The 17,001-nt window shown below is 30.2% G+C and overlaps 3 protein-coding genes across 4 annotated transcripts; all 3 read left to right on the plus strand.

The window, feature by feature from the left end:
• The first annotated feature begins 2,364 nt into the window (after nt 1–2,364).
• LOC108322911 (high mobility group B protein 6) lies at nt 2,365–4,937 on the plus strand. The gene is made up of 9 exons (XM_017555208.2): nt 2,365–2,826; nt 3,022–3,141; nt 3,249–3,520; nt 3,626–3,731; nt 3,825–3,890; nt 3,993–4,163; nt 4,266–4,366; nt 4,453–4,537; nt 4,626–4,937. Exons 1-9 carry the CDS (start codon nt 2,455–2,457, stop codon nt 4,737–4,739), a joined length of 1,407 nt encoding a protein of 468 aa, XP_017410697.1. The 5' UTR covers nt 2,365–2,454; the 3' UTR covers nt 4,740–4,937.
• Nucleotides 4,938–6,958: 2,021 nt separating this feature from the next.
• Nucleotides 6,959–12,285, plus strand: LOC108322885 (probable GABA transporter 2). The gene is made up of 7 exons (XM_017555172.2): nt 6,959–7,112; nt 7,246–7,476; nt 9,025–9,122; nt 10,242–10,428; nt 10,809–10,939; nt 11,014–11,250; nt 11,639–12,285. Exons 1-7 carry the CDS (start codon nt 7,028–7,030, stop codon nt 12,026–12,028), a joined length of 1,359 nt encoding a protein of 452 aa, XP_017410661.1. The 5' UTR covers nt 6,959–7,027; the 3' UTR covers nt 12,029–12,285.
• A 2,165-nt stretch (nt 12,286–14,450) lies between these two features.
• Nucleotides 14,451–15,744, plus strand: LOC108322920 (uncharacterized). 2 transcript variants are annotated; one of them, XM_052871985.1, is made up of 2 exons: nt 14,451–15,244; nt 15,517–15,744. In XM_052871985.1, exons 1-2 carry the CDS (start codon nt 14,712–14,714, stop codon nt 15,569–15,571), a joined length of 588 nt encoding a protein of 195 aa, XP_052727945.1. In that variant the 5' UTR covers nt 14,451–14,711; the 3' UTR covers nt 15,572–15,744. The 2 variants fall into 2 exon arrangements, with proteins under 2 accessions (XP_052727945.1, XP_017410708.1); XM_017555219.2 differs by having other exon boundaries at nt 14,454–15,267.
• The last annotated feature ends 1,257 nt before the right edge of the window (nt 15,745–17,001 follow it).

Consider the following 17,001-nt stretch of genomic DNA (forward strand, 5'->3'; position numbering starts at 1 on the left):
AGAAAAATAAGAAAACATGAACTGATTTCAAGAAGTGGTTGGGATATTTGAAATCAGGATATGTTTTGGTTATGAATTGGGTCATATGAGAAGAGAGAAAATATTAGAAATCAGGATATTGTTAGTATTTCCCTTTAATCTCTTAAATTGAGAGAGTTGTACACCTTAATTCTAATTCTTCCTCTAGCAAAATATAACAACTTTTAATTTATTTTAAATGTTAATCTATACTTATATAAATTTTTTCTCTTATTAATTGGATGAACACTTATACTTTATAATCTAAAAATGAGTGGGATGAAGGAGGTATATAAAGCAGTTGTGCACATATTATTAGAAATAAATGAATATAATTCTAATAGCAAATAGGAAACCATCTAAATATGAAACTATAAAGAAAGAATGAAAACAATTCTCAAGGAAGGAGTACAACTTCTGTGAGAAGAATAGAAAGAAAAGAGTTTCATATGTATTTTTATAATACCATATAACTAATTGTTGATTTAAATCAGACTTATACACCTTATTTGAATTTAAATATTTCACTTTATTTATTTAAAATACATTTTTTGTTTATTTTTCTTTTATATTTATTTTATTTAGAATATTTTTTTTGGGTATCCAAGTTTACTATAATGGAACAAATGAAAGAAAAGACACTAATTTTTATTATTTTTTAATTAGTAAGTTCTGATTGAAACATATAAGAAATGAAGAGATATTCATGATTAAAACATAATTAAATTTAAATTAACGATGATATAACGGATAAAAATAAAATATAATTACTTTAGTTTAAAACAACTGTTACTTAAAAGCAAAATTGAAAATGGAATGTGTATATAAAAAAATCCCTTTACATGTAGACTAGTGAAAACTCAAATATGTGTGTTTTTTTTTATTATAGATAATTATTTTAATTAAAAATAATTGAATATAAATAAATTGTAATTTAAAAGAATAAAATGATATCATAATTATTTTAATTAAAAAATAATAAAATTAAATTAACTGTCATTTGAAGGATAAAATTTTAATCTAAAATAATGATTACTTAGAGTGTAAAATTGAAAAAGAAAATTATATATATATATATATATATATATATATATATATATATATATATATATATATATATATATATATATATATATATGGATGGATGGATATAGATAGAACATTAGATACAAATAATGATACAGATAAATTATTTTATGACTTATTTTATCCTTTAATAAATAACCTTTTTTAACTAAAACAATTGTTTGTTCATTTTATCCTTTTAAGCAATATTTTCTAAACTAAATAATGATCTTACTCATTCTATCTTTAAATTTAATGTTTTTTATTTTTTTTTAATTTTTCATTTTTTAAATTAAAGTAATTATATATGATAAAAAAATTACCTAAAAAATAAAAATGATCTACAATAAAATTATAAAAAATAATTATACTTATTTGTCTAACTATAATTTTATTAAATTTCTTCATCATAAAAAAAAAACAGATATGCATATAATATGTTTTCACTAATAAATAATTTTTTGAATTTGAAAAAATAATAAATTAAAAAGATAGTTTTTTCATTATAAAATAATTAAAAAAGTAAAATTAAAAAAAAATACATATTAAAAAAGTGGTTTTTTTTAATTAACAGTATAAATTAATAAATTAATAGTATACATTAAACATACCGAATGGGTATGTCACATGAAGAAGTGGAATTTTAAAACAAGTAATTTTTTCTGATAAAAAGGTCATCATTAAATCTATGATTTTTTTTCCTATAAAATGGAGAAAGTGGTGTAGCAATTTGGACATTAGGACTCCAGCTGTGTGTATAAGATTAATATTAATATCTTTTTGGTTTTTTAATACACCAAAAATTTTATTTTTGTCACTGTATAATTGATTAATTTATTTTCTTAATTTTAATAAATTTGAATTTATTTTATATAGATTTGAAAAATAAAATAATAAAATATAAAAGCACTCAAAGCTCAATAATAATGTTTTTTCGAATATAAGACAAATTATAAATAAGACTGACCCATTTGGAATAACAAACTCATGTTGTTAACAATTTTACAAAAAAAAAAGTACCATTGATGTTTTTTTCTTCAACAGCCATTCATTTCAAAGGTTCAAATCCAAGCAGTAATCCATTTATAAGTTTTATGTTTGTAATAATAAATAGTTACCTTACTGGTTTAAAATTACCAGTTAATAGTTATTAATTATGTGGATTTTCAAAAATTCAAAATATCTCCAAACATGGTAAAAACGGTCAAATCAGAGAGAAATCAAGAGACGCACCCCATCTTTCAAATTTGAAAATTCCGACCGTTGCTCCAATTATCCTACATAAGACCTCGTCCTCTGTCCCCAAATAAACTCACTGTTTAGAACAATTTTTCAGAAACAACTCTTTCACGCTGTTCTTTTGTTTCATCGATGGGTGACACAGTTGTTCCTGTAGCCACGAAGAGGGGGAGGGGCAGAAGGGTCCTGAAGGACAAAACCCCATCAACAAACGAGGCCAACATCATTGTCGGTAAGGTTTCTGAGTCCTCAGCGACTCCAATTTCACCCTCGTCGAAACAAGATTCCAAGAAGCAGCAATCTTTTGAGAAAGAATTGCTAGAGATGCAGGAAATGTTGCAGCAGATGCGCCTGGATAAGGAGAAGACTGAAGAGCTTTTGAAGGCCAAAGACGAAGCTCTGAAGCAGAAGGACGAAGAGCTCCAAAACCGTGGCCGTGAACAAGAGAAGCTTCAAGTTGAGCTGAAAAAACTGCAGAAATTGAAGGAGTTTAAACCAACTATGGTGAGTGCAGTTCATCTTTTGTAGAGATATTTTCAGGGATAGCTGATGTTGTAGAAAATTGTGGATAATTGGGATCCATTGTATTATTTCTTTTTTGTGATTGAATATCCTTTTTCTAAAGGTTTGATTTTTATTATCTTCCTGTGTTTTTCTTTTTATTTATTTATGTGGGTGTTTCTCTTCCTACGTGTGTAGAATTTGCCTGTGATGAAAGATAATGAAACAAAGAAGGACAAGAAGAAGAAAGCAGGCGGCTCTGAGAAGAAAAGACCTTCTCCACCTTATATTTTGTGGATGAAAGACCAATGGAATGAGGTAAAACCGAGTTATTGTTTGAAATAATTCTATTTTCTCTTTTCTTTTGTTTGTTTCGCCTGAATTCAATGGTTTTAATGTATTGCTGTCTTTGGTGTTTGGTGCAGATAAAGAAAACGAACCCAGCGGCAGAGTTTAAGGAAACTTCTAACATGTTGGGGGCTAAATGGAAGACTGTGAGTGCAGAGGAGAAGAAGCCTTATGAGGAGAAATATCATGCTGAGAAAGAAGCTTATTTGCAAGTGATTGCAAAGGAAAAGCGTGAGAGTGAGGCAATGAGGTTGTTTGAAGAAGAGCAGAAACAGAGGACTGCCATGGAATTGCTTGAACAGTACATGCAATTCAAACAAGGGGCAGAAAAAGAAACCAAGAAGAACAAGTAAATTTTGAATAATCCCTCTTGGACCATTTACAATGCTGTTTGTGCATATTACTTCTCTTCGTAACTTGTCTGGTTATTGATGTTCGTATTGGATCTTCCCAGGAAAGAGAAGGATCCATTGAAACCAAAGCACCCCATGTCTGCTTATTTCTTGTTCACCAATGATAGGCGAGCAGCTCTTCTCGCTGAAAACAAGAATTTCTTGGAGGTAATTGCGAGTGCTTTTTTCCATTTTTTGTTCATTAACCATGACTCTTTTCTAAAGAAAAAAAACACATAAATTGTTACTTCTTTTACTCAGGTTCCAAAGATCACAGCCGAAGAGTGGAAAAACATAACAGAGGAACAAAAGAAACCCTATGAAGAGGTTTGTTCATTTGGTCTCTCAACTCTATGAGAGGTTTTGTTCATTTGGTCTGTCAACTCTAAATGATTAATTATTTATTACAACTTGTCTTGTAACCCTCAGATGGCAAAGAAGAACAAGGAGAAATATGCTTTAGAAATGGAGGCGTATAAGCAGAAGAAAGATGAGGAGGCTGCCCACCTCATGAAGGAGGAGGAGGAGCATATGAAACTTCAGAAACAAGAAGCCTTGCAACTGCTGAAGAAGAAGGAGAAAACTGATAATATAATCAAGGTATTTTCTTTTTCTTCTGTTCTCTTTCAGTTTGAAACCCTTGTTCTTCATTTTTTTATTACCCACCTTGTATTTTTACTGATGCTAATCATCCTGTTGCAGAAAACTAAACAGAATCTTCAGAAGAAGAAACAAAATAAGGAAGAAAAGAATTCTGATCCAAATAGGCCTAAGAGGCCTCCATCATCGTTCATCCTATTCGGGTATCTTCAACTTGCAAGTTAAACTAAATTGAGAAAGTATTTATTTATGGGTGCTGTAGTGAGTTGAAATTTTATTCTGTGAGCAGCAAAGAAGCAAGGAAAACTTTACAAGATGAAAGACCAGGAATCAACACATCAACCCTTAATGCACTTGTCTCATTGAAGTGGAAGGTATGTATTTGCAGCATAGCCGTGCACATTTTATTTTGGTTTTGCTTAGAACACTCAGTTCAATTTTGATTTTGTTATCATTGATTAGGAACTGAGTGAGGAAGATAGGCAATTCTGGAATAGCCAAGCTTCTGATGCAATGGACTTGTACAAGAAGGAGATGGAGGAATACAACAAATCTCTTCCTGCAAAAACCGAATAATGAATGTAGAAAAAAAAATTCTCCTTGTGCATGTTCAAATTGTATTGAATAATGCTTATCTTTAAAGTTTAGTTGTAAAGAAAATCCAACAATCATGTCTGGTTCATTTTAAGATATAAAGGTACTACTGGCAATATTTCTTAACATGTCTGGTTCATTTTAAGATATAAAAGTACTCCTGGCAATATTTCATAACCATGCACGACCCAGTTGATCTCTTCGCGATTCATGCTGTTTTTCATTTGTTAACAAACTTAGGTTCCCTAATCATGTTTTGCTTAGAAATTTAAATGTTTGTGGTATTACAATTTACAAGTTAACTCTTCCAAGAAACAAAATGGAAATTAGCAGTTTTTTGCTCTGTGATCACCCATGTGGAATATCACTTTCCAAAGCAACTCATTTATTTAAGATTATCTGTTGACATTGAATAGATTGGGAGAGGTAGTATCTGACTGAGTAAGGCCTTTCAACAAACATGAGCCATAAATGCTAATAATAACCTTTGACTTTTCTATGAGTGTTGCTGTGCAGTGCCTCTTTCAATGCAATTCATTGCCTTTTATGATCACCTCTGGCTATCCTCTGTAACATGATGTCTCTAGGGTGCGCCTACCCAGATGCCTAATCACAAACAATTAACTTTTTTTTTTCATTTTTTATAATATTGTTTTTTAGCATCAAATGTGGACTCTTTTCTAGGTTTTCAAAGACACCAATATTTTAGTCAAATCAAACATCTACATTCAGACTGTGTGACAACTTGGTTTAATGTGGTTTTATGAGAAGTTGAAACGAGGAAAATAAGAAAAGTTTTCTAATTTGGATAGACCCATTCCATAGCTTGAACTATTTAATTTAAAAATAATTCATGGGCATAAAAATATATTAACACTTAATATATTTAGAGTGAAAATAAAAATAATATTGTCTTTTAATTGTTTAATTTTTTAATCTGAAAGACAACACATTTGGAAAGTGTGTACACAACAACAAACAAGGAATACTCCGTCACTTTCCAACTAAACTTTATGAGAGTGCAATGGCGTGCAACCTAGTTTTCATACGCCAATCATTGAAAAATAGAACTTGTATTAAAACTTTACGGCAGAACTATGAATTAGAAAAATTATTATTATTGAATTAAAATGTAAATGACACGATAAAAATTTTATAAAATTGAGTTTGAGTTACAATTTTATTTTTAACAAAATACATATTAACACTTTTACATCATTTTACTATAAAAGGATAACGTTTATAATAAATATTTTCAAAAACAAGGGATCCATAAGTCTAACAATATATTTATTTATTGTAAACTCTTTTTTTTTACCCATAAGCAAACATTTTCCTTTGCTGTCATAATATCAATTAATTAAGCACTAAATATCTTAATTATTAACTGTAGCGTTACTAAAATACATAAATACATTGGAAAGTGAATCTAATTAATATAAATAAATTTCTTTTAAATATCTTAATTATAACAAAATTACTTTTAAACTTTCAAAAAAATAAATTATTTTTTTGGATAGAAAATTTTTTAATGATTGTTACAGGATTGAAAATACTATACAAAGACCAGTTGAATAACTCTTCACAACATTTTTTAACGTGTAAATTTAAATGTTTCAACAAGATCAAATGTGACTTTCAAGAGATATTTATAAAAAAATATTTTGAAATTGAATAAAAATATACGTCAACAACAGGTTACAATAATAAATATAATTAACTTATTTTGTGAACTGTGTTATTTATAGTATATATTTATGAATCTTTACATATTTGATCTATTCTATATGCATAATTAATTTATTAATCTGCTTAATGTTATGTTACCATGTTTTAGGTTTAAATTTATCTCTAATTTTACAAAGTTTTCACATACATTACATGATGTTAACAGAAAATAATTTCTTCTAAATTAATTACACATAATATTAATTTTTATTTTAATAAATACATATAGAAATTAATAAATATTACATATCCAATCATTTTAACTCAAAATTCAAATAATATTAATTGAATTAAAAATGTATATTTTAATTTTAATTTTTTATTATAATGAAAACAAAATATATCCTACTTCATTAATTATTTATCCTATTTTAAATAATAATAGTTTTTTCATCTTAAATAATGTTTATCTAAAAAAAACTACAGAACAAATTAATTTAAATTAATAGGGTAGCAACTGACCTAATATATATACAGACACCCACTCACGTATAGCTTTCATTCTAGTTCTTCCTTAGTTAATAACTCACGGCAGTTCATCCATGACGGAACCACCAAAAGCCGATATCCATAACCGCCACGACGAGGATGCAGATGCCGGAGCTGCTTTCGTTCTCCAATCCAAAGGTAAATAACTCCGATTCAACAACCATTAACATCAGAACTCATGAATTTAAATAGTATTGGTTTCTGCTAAACCAAAGTAGCCACCACATCCATGCATGGCTTATAAAGTCTCCGAGAACTCAACAATTGACAGGTCAGTGGTGGCACGCGGGGTTCCACCTAACAACTGCGATCGTCGGACCAACAATTCTGACTCTGCCTTACGCGTTCCGAGGATTAGGGTGGGGACTTGGATTCTTGTGCCTAACGACCATGGGAGTTGTTACCTTCTACTCCTATTTCCTCATGTCCAAAGTTCTCGATTACTGTGAAAAATCCGGTCGCCGACACATCCGTTTCCGAGAACTAGCAGCTGATGTTTTAGGTGATTAATTTATAAGAATTTCTTTGTGCAATTTATCTACATTTTTGTTTTTTCTTATGTCGACTTCGTTTTAATTAATCTTGTCATATCCATGTCTTTATTGTTTCTCCCTCATTTTTCTTGATTGTGGAGATTTTTTTCCTTAGTAATTCTCTTGTTGACTTTTTCAATACTAAAATCATTTCCTTTTAAATTCTTTTCCGTTGAGATGTTAAACGTTCACTCCACATGATATATCTATTTTTTTAATACTTACCTGAAAGTTCTAGATGAAATTGAGGTTGAGCACTAATGGATTTGAGCTAACCATATAAAAAGATTATGACACCGATTCTTATTAAAAATTATAAAACACAAATTTTGAATGTTTTTTTTATCTGCAGAATAATGTTCTTTTTATATGTTGTACAGTCTATTAATTTTTATTAATAATCTTTGCTTGAACTGTGAGGTTCTTAGTTAAAATGATTGCTTATGTACAAACATTTTAATTTAAATAAAGAGAGATTTCTGACCAATTTAAAATGATCTTAATGGTGAACTAATATAAGAGTTTTAACTCTTATATTTTGTCAGTTTTATTCTTTATATTCTATGTGGTGGATTTCTCTCTCTCTTTATGGGATTTTTTCCCCTTTCTCTCTCTCTTTATGGGATTTTTTTCCCCTATTTGTTAAAAGTAAATTATATCCATATCTTTTAGGTTATATTCATTTAAATATCTTTATTGCTTGTTGAATTTTGAGACATTCAAAAAAGAGAGAGTATCATTGATTTTAATTCATTAGGTTGACCATTACTACATTATTAGATAATATTTAATATATATATATATATATATATATATATATAATTATAGTTTTATACGTTATTTGACAGTTGTGATGTACGAGTTGAAACATTTATGATTAAATAAGTTTAGTTTGGTAGTTTTCAGTCAAACTTTTTTTTTTAATTTTGAAGACAAATAATACATTTTGATATTATTTATTTAGTATTTTAAGGCCTTTTGTTTTGTTTCTTTTATTTGGGTGCGAAATTTCGGGCTATATTTAGTTAATTTACACAAATTTGTACAAATAAGTTTTGCTCACAAAAATACTTGTGGCCCGAATTTGCACACTCATCCAGTTTGGTGAGATATTATCTTTGTATCAAATTGAAATTTCTTTATGAGATCAAATGAGAAAATTTAAGATAATATAGTGTCTACAATTTTTAAATGAAATTTTGCTCTGATTCACTTTATTATATTTTGGTCTTTACCTGTGAAGACTTTCCAGAGTCATATATCCATCCCTTACCCACACATATTTTTTATTACTCAACTGAATTCTTTTCATTTTTTCTCAAAAAAAAAACAATAAATTTTATACCTCAAAATAATGTATGACAAGTTTTTTTTTCTATATTTTTGGTTCCTTAAAATAAAAATTGAGACTATAAGATTTTCTGAGGTTACATCATAGGTGTATGTAAGGTATACAATTTATGTATTTTTGTTATTAATTTTTGTAAGATTATAAAAGATGTATTAATTTGTAACAGGGTCAGGATGGATGTTTTATTTTGTAATCTTCATTCAAACGGCAATCAACACTGGCGTTGGCGTTGGAGCAATCTTGCTTGCGGGTGAATGCCTTGAGGTTATATTTATTATTATATAAAGAAACTATAAAGACTATACCAATGATAGCAACTGCTTGTAGTTATGTATACTTGGTGTTATTATATACCAATGAGTTTCGTTTACTCCCATCTGATTGCTCTTTTATTCCTTTTTCTTTCACGCCTAGCATTTCAGCAAATTTTCAATTATGCACTCGAAAACGTTAAGTCACTAACTATTTTGGATTTTGTTTTAGAGTTCTTAACTCGTACGTAAGTTATTGAACTGATCCCAACTTCCCATATATAAAAATGTACCATCTAAAGTGTTAAGAGGATGAGTACTCATGGAAATTTCCACTCAGAACTTAAACTCAACCTAAACCATGGTTGGGTCTAGCCGAAGTGTTGAGTTAGAGTGTGTGAGACAAACTGAAAAAGGCCAATAGGGTAGTCAATGAGAAAATAACAAAGTTTCATTGAAGGAAGAGAGAGAAAAATGATAATGTACAAATTCAATAATTTCAGATTATTGAACTGTTTTTTTCACTAAGAGTTAAGTGGGTGCAATCGCAACAGGAAGATGATTGTGATTTGTTGAGTCACGCATTCTGCTCATCGAAAGATTGAAATTTTGGTTCATGAAGGCAATTTTGTTCACACGTCATAATGATATGCATTTTGGCCTGAAACGATAACTCTAGAATGATCCTTTTCTGCATTATCTTTTACTGTTGCTGCGTATTTTGCTTTAAGAGAATATGATTATTGGAAGTATTAAATATCAGTGTCAACTTTTAGGCATTGTTGATTTGAATGAATTTGAGAGAGAGTAATTGAGAGAATTTGAAGATAAAGTTTTTTATTGTTTATTTGAGTGAATTTGGACATAAATGAGAATGAATTTAGAAGTAAATTTTTTTAATCTGTCACGTCAATAAAATTCTACACTAATTCTCAGAAATTTTACTTCCAAATACACTCTAATTTACTTCCAAATTCATTCAAATAAACAACAAAAAGATTTATCTTCAAATCCTCTCAAATTCCTTCCATTACTCTCCCCAAATCCCTTCAAATAAACAAGGCATAAGTATTTCATTTTTTTAATTTTTAACTTGAAAAATTTATTGACTGTTTTTTTTTTGTCGTGGAAGATCATGTACTCCAATATTTCAGTTCATGGATCCCTCAAATTGTACCACTTTATAGCAATGGTGACAGTGGTAATGATAGTTTTATCTCAGCTTCCTTCTTTCCATTCCCTGCGACACATCAACTTGTGTTCACTACTTTTCGCCCTTGGCTATACCCTACTCGTGGTTGTTGCCTGTATTCATGCAGGTATTATTTTCCCTTGATTACACTTTTACTACAAGTGCAAACATTTGAAATCATAATTCTGCAATTGGATTGCATAATACTTGTGCTAAATACTTCTCACTCAATTCACTTGGACCCTTCTTCTTTTAACTAAATGGCCAACATAAGGAGTGTTTTGAACATCTTTTTTGAACTTGAATTTTACTAGCAGTCATTTTGTCTTTCTGGTAGACACTATAATGTAATTGTACAGACCCTGTACATTGCTGTTACTTTGAAACAATTTAGAATTTGATGTCAAATGCTAACTAGACAATAATAGAATTTTAACTAAAACATTGCTGAATGTTTAAGTTCTCACAAAGGTAATGAAGTCAGAAAACTCCAACCTAATGTTGCAGGTACTTCAGAAAATGCCCCTCCAAGAGACTATTCTTTAGAACCTAAGAAGTCTGCAAGGACCTTCAGTGCCTTCACGTCCCTCTCCATACTTGCAGCAATATTTGGGAATGGCATATTACCCGAGATACAAGTACCTAATGTTCCTCTTTCAAAGTTTAGATAATTTGTTTGGATGTTTCATTGACCTTGTCATTGCAAATACAGGCAACTCTGGCTCCCCCTGCCACTGGGAAGATGGTAAAAGGCCTTATTATGTGTTATACAGCAATTTTTTTTACTTTCTACTCTGCAGCAGTTTCTGGATATTGGGTGTTTGGAAACAAATCCAACTCAAACATTTTAAAGAGTCTGCTACCAGATAGTGGACCTTCTTTGGCCCCAACTTGGGTTCTTGCACTTGCAATCACCTTTGTTCTTCTTCAGCTCTTTGCCATTGGCCTGGTAAGCTCTCTGTAAATGGAAAGGGCAATTGACAAGGATTGAGCAATCACCGAAAATTCTATTTGATTTTGTTCCTTCTCTTGATTTTAGGGGCAACAAAGACTTTAATTTTGATATATTATCCATGTCAACTAATTAAAAACCACTTTAAATACAGAGAAATTATTACATAGTTTCAAATCAGTAATATTATGGCCAATCTTCATCAACCTTTGTATGCTAAAAAAGCTGGCAGTGTCATGTGGAGATTGACTATGTGGTGTAAACATGTTAACCATTTGAAGTAGTTATTACAAAAATCAGCAAACTAATGTTCTAATGAACTAGCATGAACAAAACTGTCATGAGCAAAGGTTTAATAATGTCTGTCCCAATATTATTATGACAGGTTTATTCTCAAGTTGCTTATGAGATAATGGAGAAGAAATCAGCTGATGTGAGGCAGGGGATGTTTTCCAAAAGAAATCTCATTCCTCGCATTATTCTCAGAACAATTTACACGATATGCTGTGGGTTTTTGGCAGCCATGTTGCCATTTTTTGGAGACATCAACGGTGTGGTTGGTGCTGTTGGTTTCATCCCTTTGGATTTCATTCTGCCGATGCTTATGTACAACATGACATACAAGCCTCCAAAATCATCCTTAACTTACTGGATCAACCTCTCAATTATAGTGGTGTTCACGGGTGCTGGAATCATGGGTGCATTCTCTTCCATAAGGAAATTGGTTCTTGATGCCAACCAGTTTAAGCTATTCAGCAGTGATGTTGTGGATTGACCAAAAGTTATTTCAAGTTGTGAAACATGTAACATGCACTAATCTCATGAGAGCTTGTAAATTTCAAAATAACAAACAAAAGTTTATTTAAGAAAATAGTAGAGAATCCATTCCCGGTGGTGGTGGATTAGAATGTGCAAGAAAAATGTGGGAAGGTAAAAAATGGTTACAAAAAGAAAGGACCTTTATCTTGTAATGTTACCGGGTTCTAAAGCCCACACTAGCATATCCAGTAAAATCGGAGTTGGAGATGAAAATTGCAAGTATTCTTATATGGGTACATTTGGCAAGATCCAATCAACCGAAATCACCTTACAATCTGTTTAATTGGTTCTCTGTTTGACCTCCAAGATTTGCGAACTGGTTACAAATTGTTTAGAGTTTGATTTTGGGCATAAATCACATCAAAAGTAAAATATAAACCCGTTAACGAAAAAAATTATGTTTAAAACTTCAATGCAAAGTGCTTAATATTGACACATTATGAGTTAATGTTTTGTTCTGTTATCAAATTAGAAATCATCTTAAGTAAAATGCCTTTACACTGTCATTTAATGTATTCTAATAAATCTTTAAGAATTTATATCTAATTTCAAACTTTGATAATATTTAGAGTTATTGCATTACATTTTTGTTTCACCTTAGTTTTATATAATTTATATCTATAATTTCCGAAGGATTTATGAAAAATAAATAATTGATTTTTCGATAAAATATCTAATTCGAACAGGTATTAGAAAATATTCTATTCAAATACTTAATTTGAGATATGGCGTCAGTATGATTGAGTTATATTCTTAATTTGACTTGTGAAACACTATATTTGATTTTTTTTTAATTTAACAAAATGTATACGTGGAAACATAATATTAACTCAAGTATTTAATAATTTAGTGTATGTATTTTAATAACTTGAAAATAATTCAAGTATATTTTTGTGTATGTTATATACATATTTATCGTTCTTACAAGGTAATGAGTTATGTTTAATTAATTAATACATTTATCATATGATTACGCACTTAACTTATTTGAGTAACATAGTGTTTTTTATGGATACAATCCATATTTATCTAAGAAAAGAAGAAAAAGAATATCTAAAAAATTAAAAGTTTAAAGCGAGTATTTGTTAGAATATTTGCATGTATTCAACATAATAAGTAAAATTTAAGAAAGTCATTGAGATATATTAATCAAAATTAAAACCATTAACTTGATGATTATTATCAACTAAACCCAAATTAATTAAATAGTAAGTGGTGAAGACTCGTTTAAACCATGCATAGAAGTTGTAGGTTTGTGAAAGTGATTTTTCTATGAAGGACACTTATTTATTATATATATATCTAAGTTATTTTAAAACAATAACCTTCTACTAAAATAAATATCCATGAGTATGATCTATTTAGTTTTTTACTCAAAGTTAGCCAACTGCACTTCCTGTCAGAGTTTATATAATCCAAGTCAAACTTCAAATTAAATGAAGTTACTATTTCACGTTCAGTTGTTGAGATTAATTATCACTTTCCGTGTGCCACATTTATCACGAATTCATCATCCCCCTTTCAACTCTCTCCATCCCTAAAGTCTCAATCTATAGTATACACCTGGAAACTGATAACTGCGTTTTGCATCTTTCCACGTATGCTTAAAGGTTATTTCGTACTGAACCTTCTAAATTCGATAACGTGGCCATTTCAGATTTCAACTCCCAAAAATTACCTACACTTGACAATCTCTTAATCAACAAAAAAAAGTAAGAAAGGTTAATTATTAGTTCTTTTTTTCATAAGTCAAAGATAGCATTAGCTCAAGCTTATATTAACTTTATGCATTTGTAGTGTATCAAAACTAAATTATTCCCCCAAAGATCCACATAAAATATAACAAAACGTTCTTTATTAATTCCAAAAAACTTAGAAACCAAGTTATGATGAAAATGCATTATGATACGAACAGGTGTATAACAGTTTGTGCTTCAAAATAACGAACAACAATATTAAAACTCACGATATGGATCTGCTAATTAAAAAAATTTACATGTATTATGCTTGAAGAGATCATGATAATTCCAGTCTTCATGGAGAAGCACTTCAACAAAACAACGAAAACCAAATACTTTACGTGTTGATTTTTCACATAGTATAAGCAATGCCACCGCATGCACCCACATGATTATTAATTTAATAAACTTTGGACTAAATTAATTAATCCAAGGTCGTACTCAATGGCAAACAGCCAAGTATGTAGGTATGAATATGACACGACACAATGGTTACACACATGATTCAAGATTTCAAGGGGCCACTTTTATTCCACGTCCCAGTGTCCCATACTTGCCCACTTATCATCATTATGTGTATATATTGTACATTCATTTAGTTATCTGCCCAATGCAACGCTGGCACAGAAACATTGAAAAAAGAAAAGCGTTCTCACGGATTTAATGGCAATGGTGGTCAATGTCCTTGGGAGATGAAACCCTAATTATTATAAAAATCCTCACTTTCCAAGTCACAAAGTCATAACTAACGCGTTTCATCCTTCACCAAACATCACATAAAAGTTGTCAAACGTCACTCTCTCCGACCGTCTTCTCCGTTTTCTCATCCATATCTCATACATAATATCTCCCTTATTCTATATACATAGTTCCAACATCACCGAAACTAAGGACACACACATGGAGAAGAAATCAAAATCAAGAGAAGAAAAGCTTAACCAAGTTTCGAAGGGAAACGTTTGGGATTGTGGCAGCAGCCTATACGATTCCTTCGAGCTCAACTCCTTCAAACGCCAACTGAACACGGCAATATCGAATTCCCCGAAAAACAGAAAAACCCTTTCCATGTCTCATTTACCCGAACGTTGTCTCTCACTTCAACTTCATCCTCAACCACCACCCATCATGTCCAACAACAAGCCTTTCAAGATCTCTCGAACCTTCCAGAAACTCCTTCGATTTGTCTTCAAGTCCGGCAACAAGTTAAGGACTTCTACTTCTTGTTCTAGGTCTACCACCCCCACCAGTATTATTGCCAGTAATAATAATACTACTTTCCAAGTGGCAGAGAAATATTCCAACAAAGATCGTTTCTACGTTGTTTACGACAAATCCGAACCCGTTCTCTCCACGATTCCCGAGCTTCCGGAATTTGAGGTGGCCGTGCTTTCGCCGGAGATCGCTTCGTTTGTGAGAAAGTCGGCGTCGGACAGGTTTATGGCCACCACCGCTATCGGTATTTCGTGTGCTTGAGATGATCATAGTTATTTATTATACTTATTATTGTTGTATATTGTTATTTCATATCATAATAACGTAGCAATTAACGTGTGTATAGTGGGTTTCTGCTTATGTTATAAGTTTTGATAATTGACGATGCAATTGTTTAAGTGACTTGCCATTATTGTTAATAAAATAATTGTCGAAAGTTCTTCCTCCATGAAATTAAAGGGATAATGATTTCTATGTGTTGGTGATTGATTAGGGTTTGGAGTCAACTAGGAGAGACGCGTTTGGTTTTTGATTGGGATTTTAGATGAATGGGTGGTGGGGCTCCCATTTTAAGGCCGAGCACGACGGAAGAAGTTACTTTCAAATATTCAACTACAAAACGACAATTTCATCGTAAGGAAATTCTACAATAAGAGAAGAGGTAGATGTGTAATAAATAAGTCGTTTGATCAAATAAATAAATAAAATAAAATAAAATAAACCAAGCATGCATTCATATTAGCTATAGTGTGATTTTTAAAGCAAGGAAAATGAATGCTGCGTTATATTATTCCACTCGAAACTTTAATTTTACTACACACATTATTCCTATCCTCATAATTATTGGATTAATTTAAACAAATAAAACTTCTAAGGACTATAAGTTAATAATTAATGATCAAATTATACCTATTGTAATAACAATCCTAAATCTATTCGTAGAACTTAGAGTCTTCTAAATCCTAATAACATTAAACTAAGTGATTAAATAATCTCAAACATTAAGCACGAAATCAATAAACTAATATGAATAATAGAAGATCACCTAATGATCTATTTGGTTGAGCGAAAGAAGAATTTTTCATTCTCAACCGTTGAGAGGTTTTACTAACAATTTAAAGTTTTTTGTCTAATTTCCGTGTTGTTTTCTGATTCATTTTTGGTCAATAGTTTCTTACTTTATTGAGTGAAAAGGTGATAGTGTTAATGTTCTTTTGTACCAAGATCCACTTAGCAAACATGGAAAGGATTTGACGTTTCAATTAATTTTAAAAGTATTCAGAACTTTGATAAAAATCAATGTACATAAAACTAGAATGACTCTCAAATCACATAATGTTTAGCACACTCACTCTCATGGCTTGGTTCAAGCATTCAGGATTTCAAACAAAAGTCATATTGATGTTACCCTTACTTAAAACAGTAAAATGTGCAAAACCTTGGTCTTGTAAATGCAACCATTTCTTTTATTTTAGTTTACTTTTTGTTTTCAAAACTGTTATATGCTATTATAACATATTATAACTCTGTTAGTCAAAATAATATTCTCACAACGTCAACAAAAATGTGAGCAAATGAGATCTCAGAAGAAGAAAAAAAACTATATTGATGTGTTACCAGTTCAAGACCATATAAAAGTGCCACCAAATTTCAAACAAAATTAACCAAACTTTACCTAACATAATCACAACTATCTAAGGTAAGTCCAATACATAAATATAAAACCCAATACCAAAAGTATAAAATTAAATTAAAAATAATAACAAAAATATTTTGATAATTTGAGTTTAAGGATAATCACAAATTCATCAGTAAAATTTGTCTAACAAAATTTTATTAATAGATCATGAGATTAGTCAATAATTACCAATTATAGCAAATTTTCCATTATTTTCATTAATAAATGTGAGATCTCGAAAATTTAAACCATAATTAAGTGTCAAATCTGTATTTATTGCACTGCTGAGTCACCTGACTG

The sequence above is a fragment of the Vigna angularis genome, chromosome 1 (genome assembly GCF_016808095.1).
Source record: "Vigna angularis cultivar LongXiaoDou No.4 chromosome 1, ASM1680809v1, whole genome shotgun sequence".
Classification (NCBI taxonomy): domain Eukaryota; kingdom Viridiplantae; phylum Streptophyta; class Magnoliopsida; order Fabales; family Fabaceae; genus Vigna; species Vigna angularis.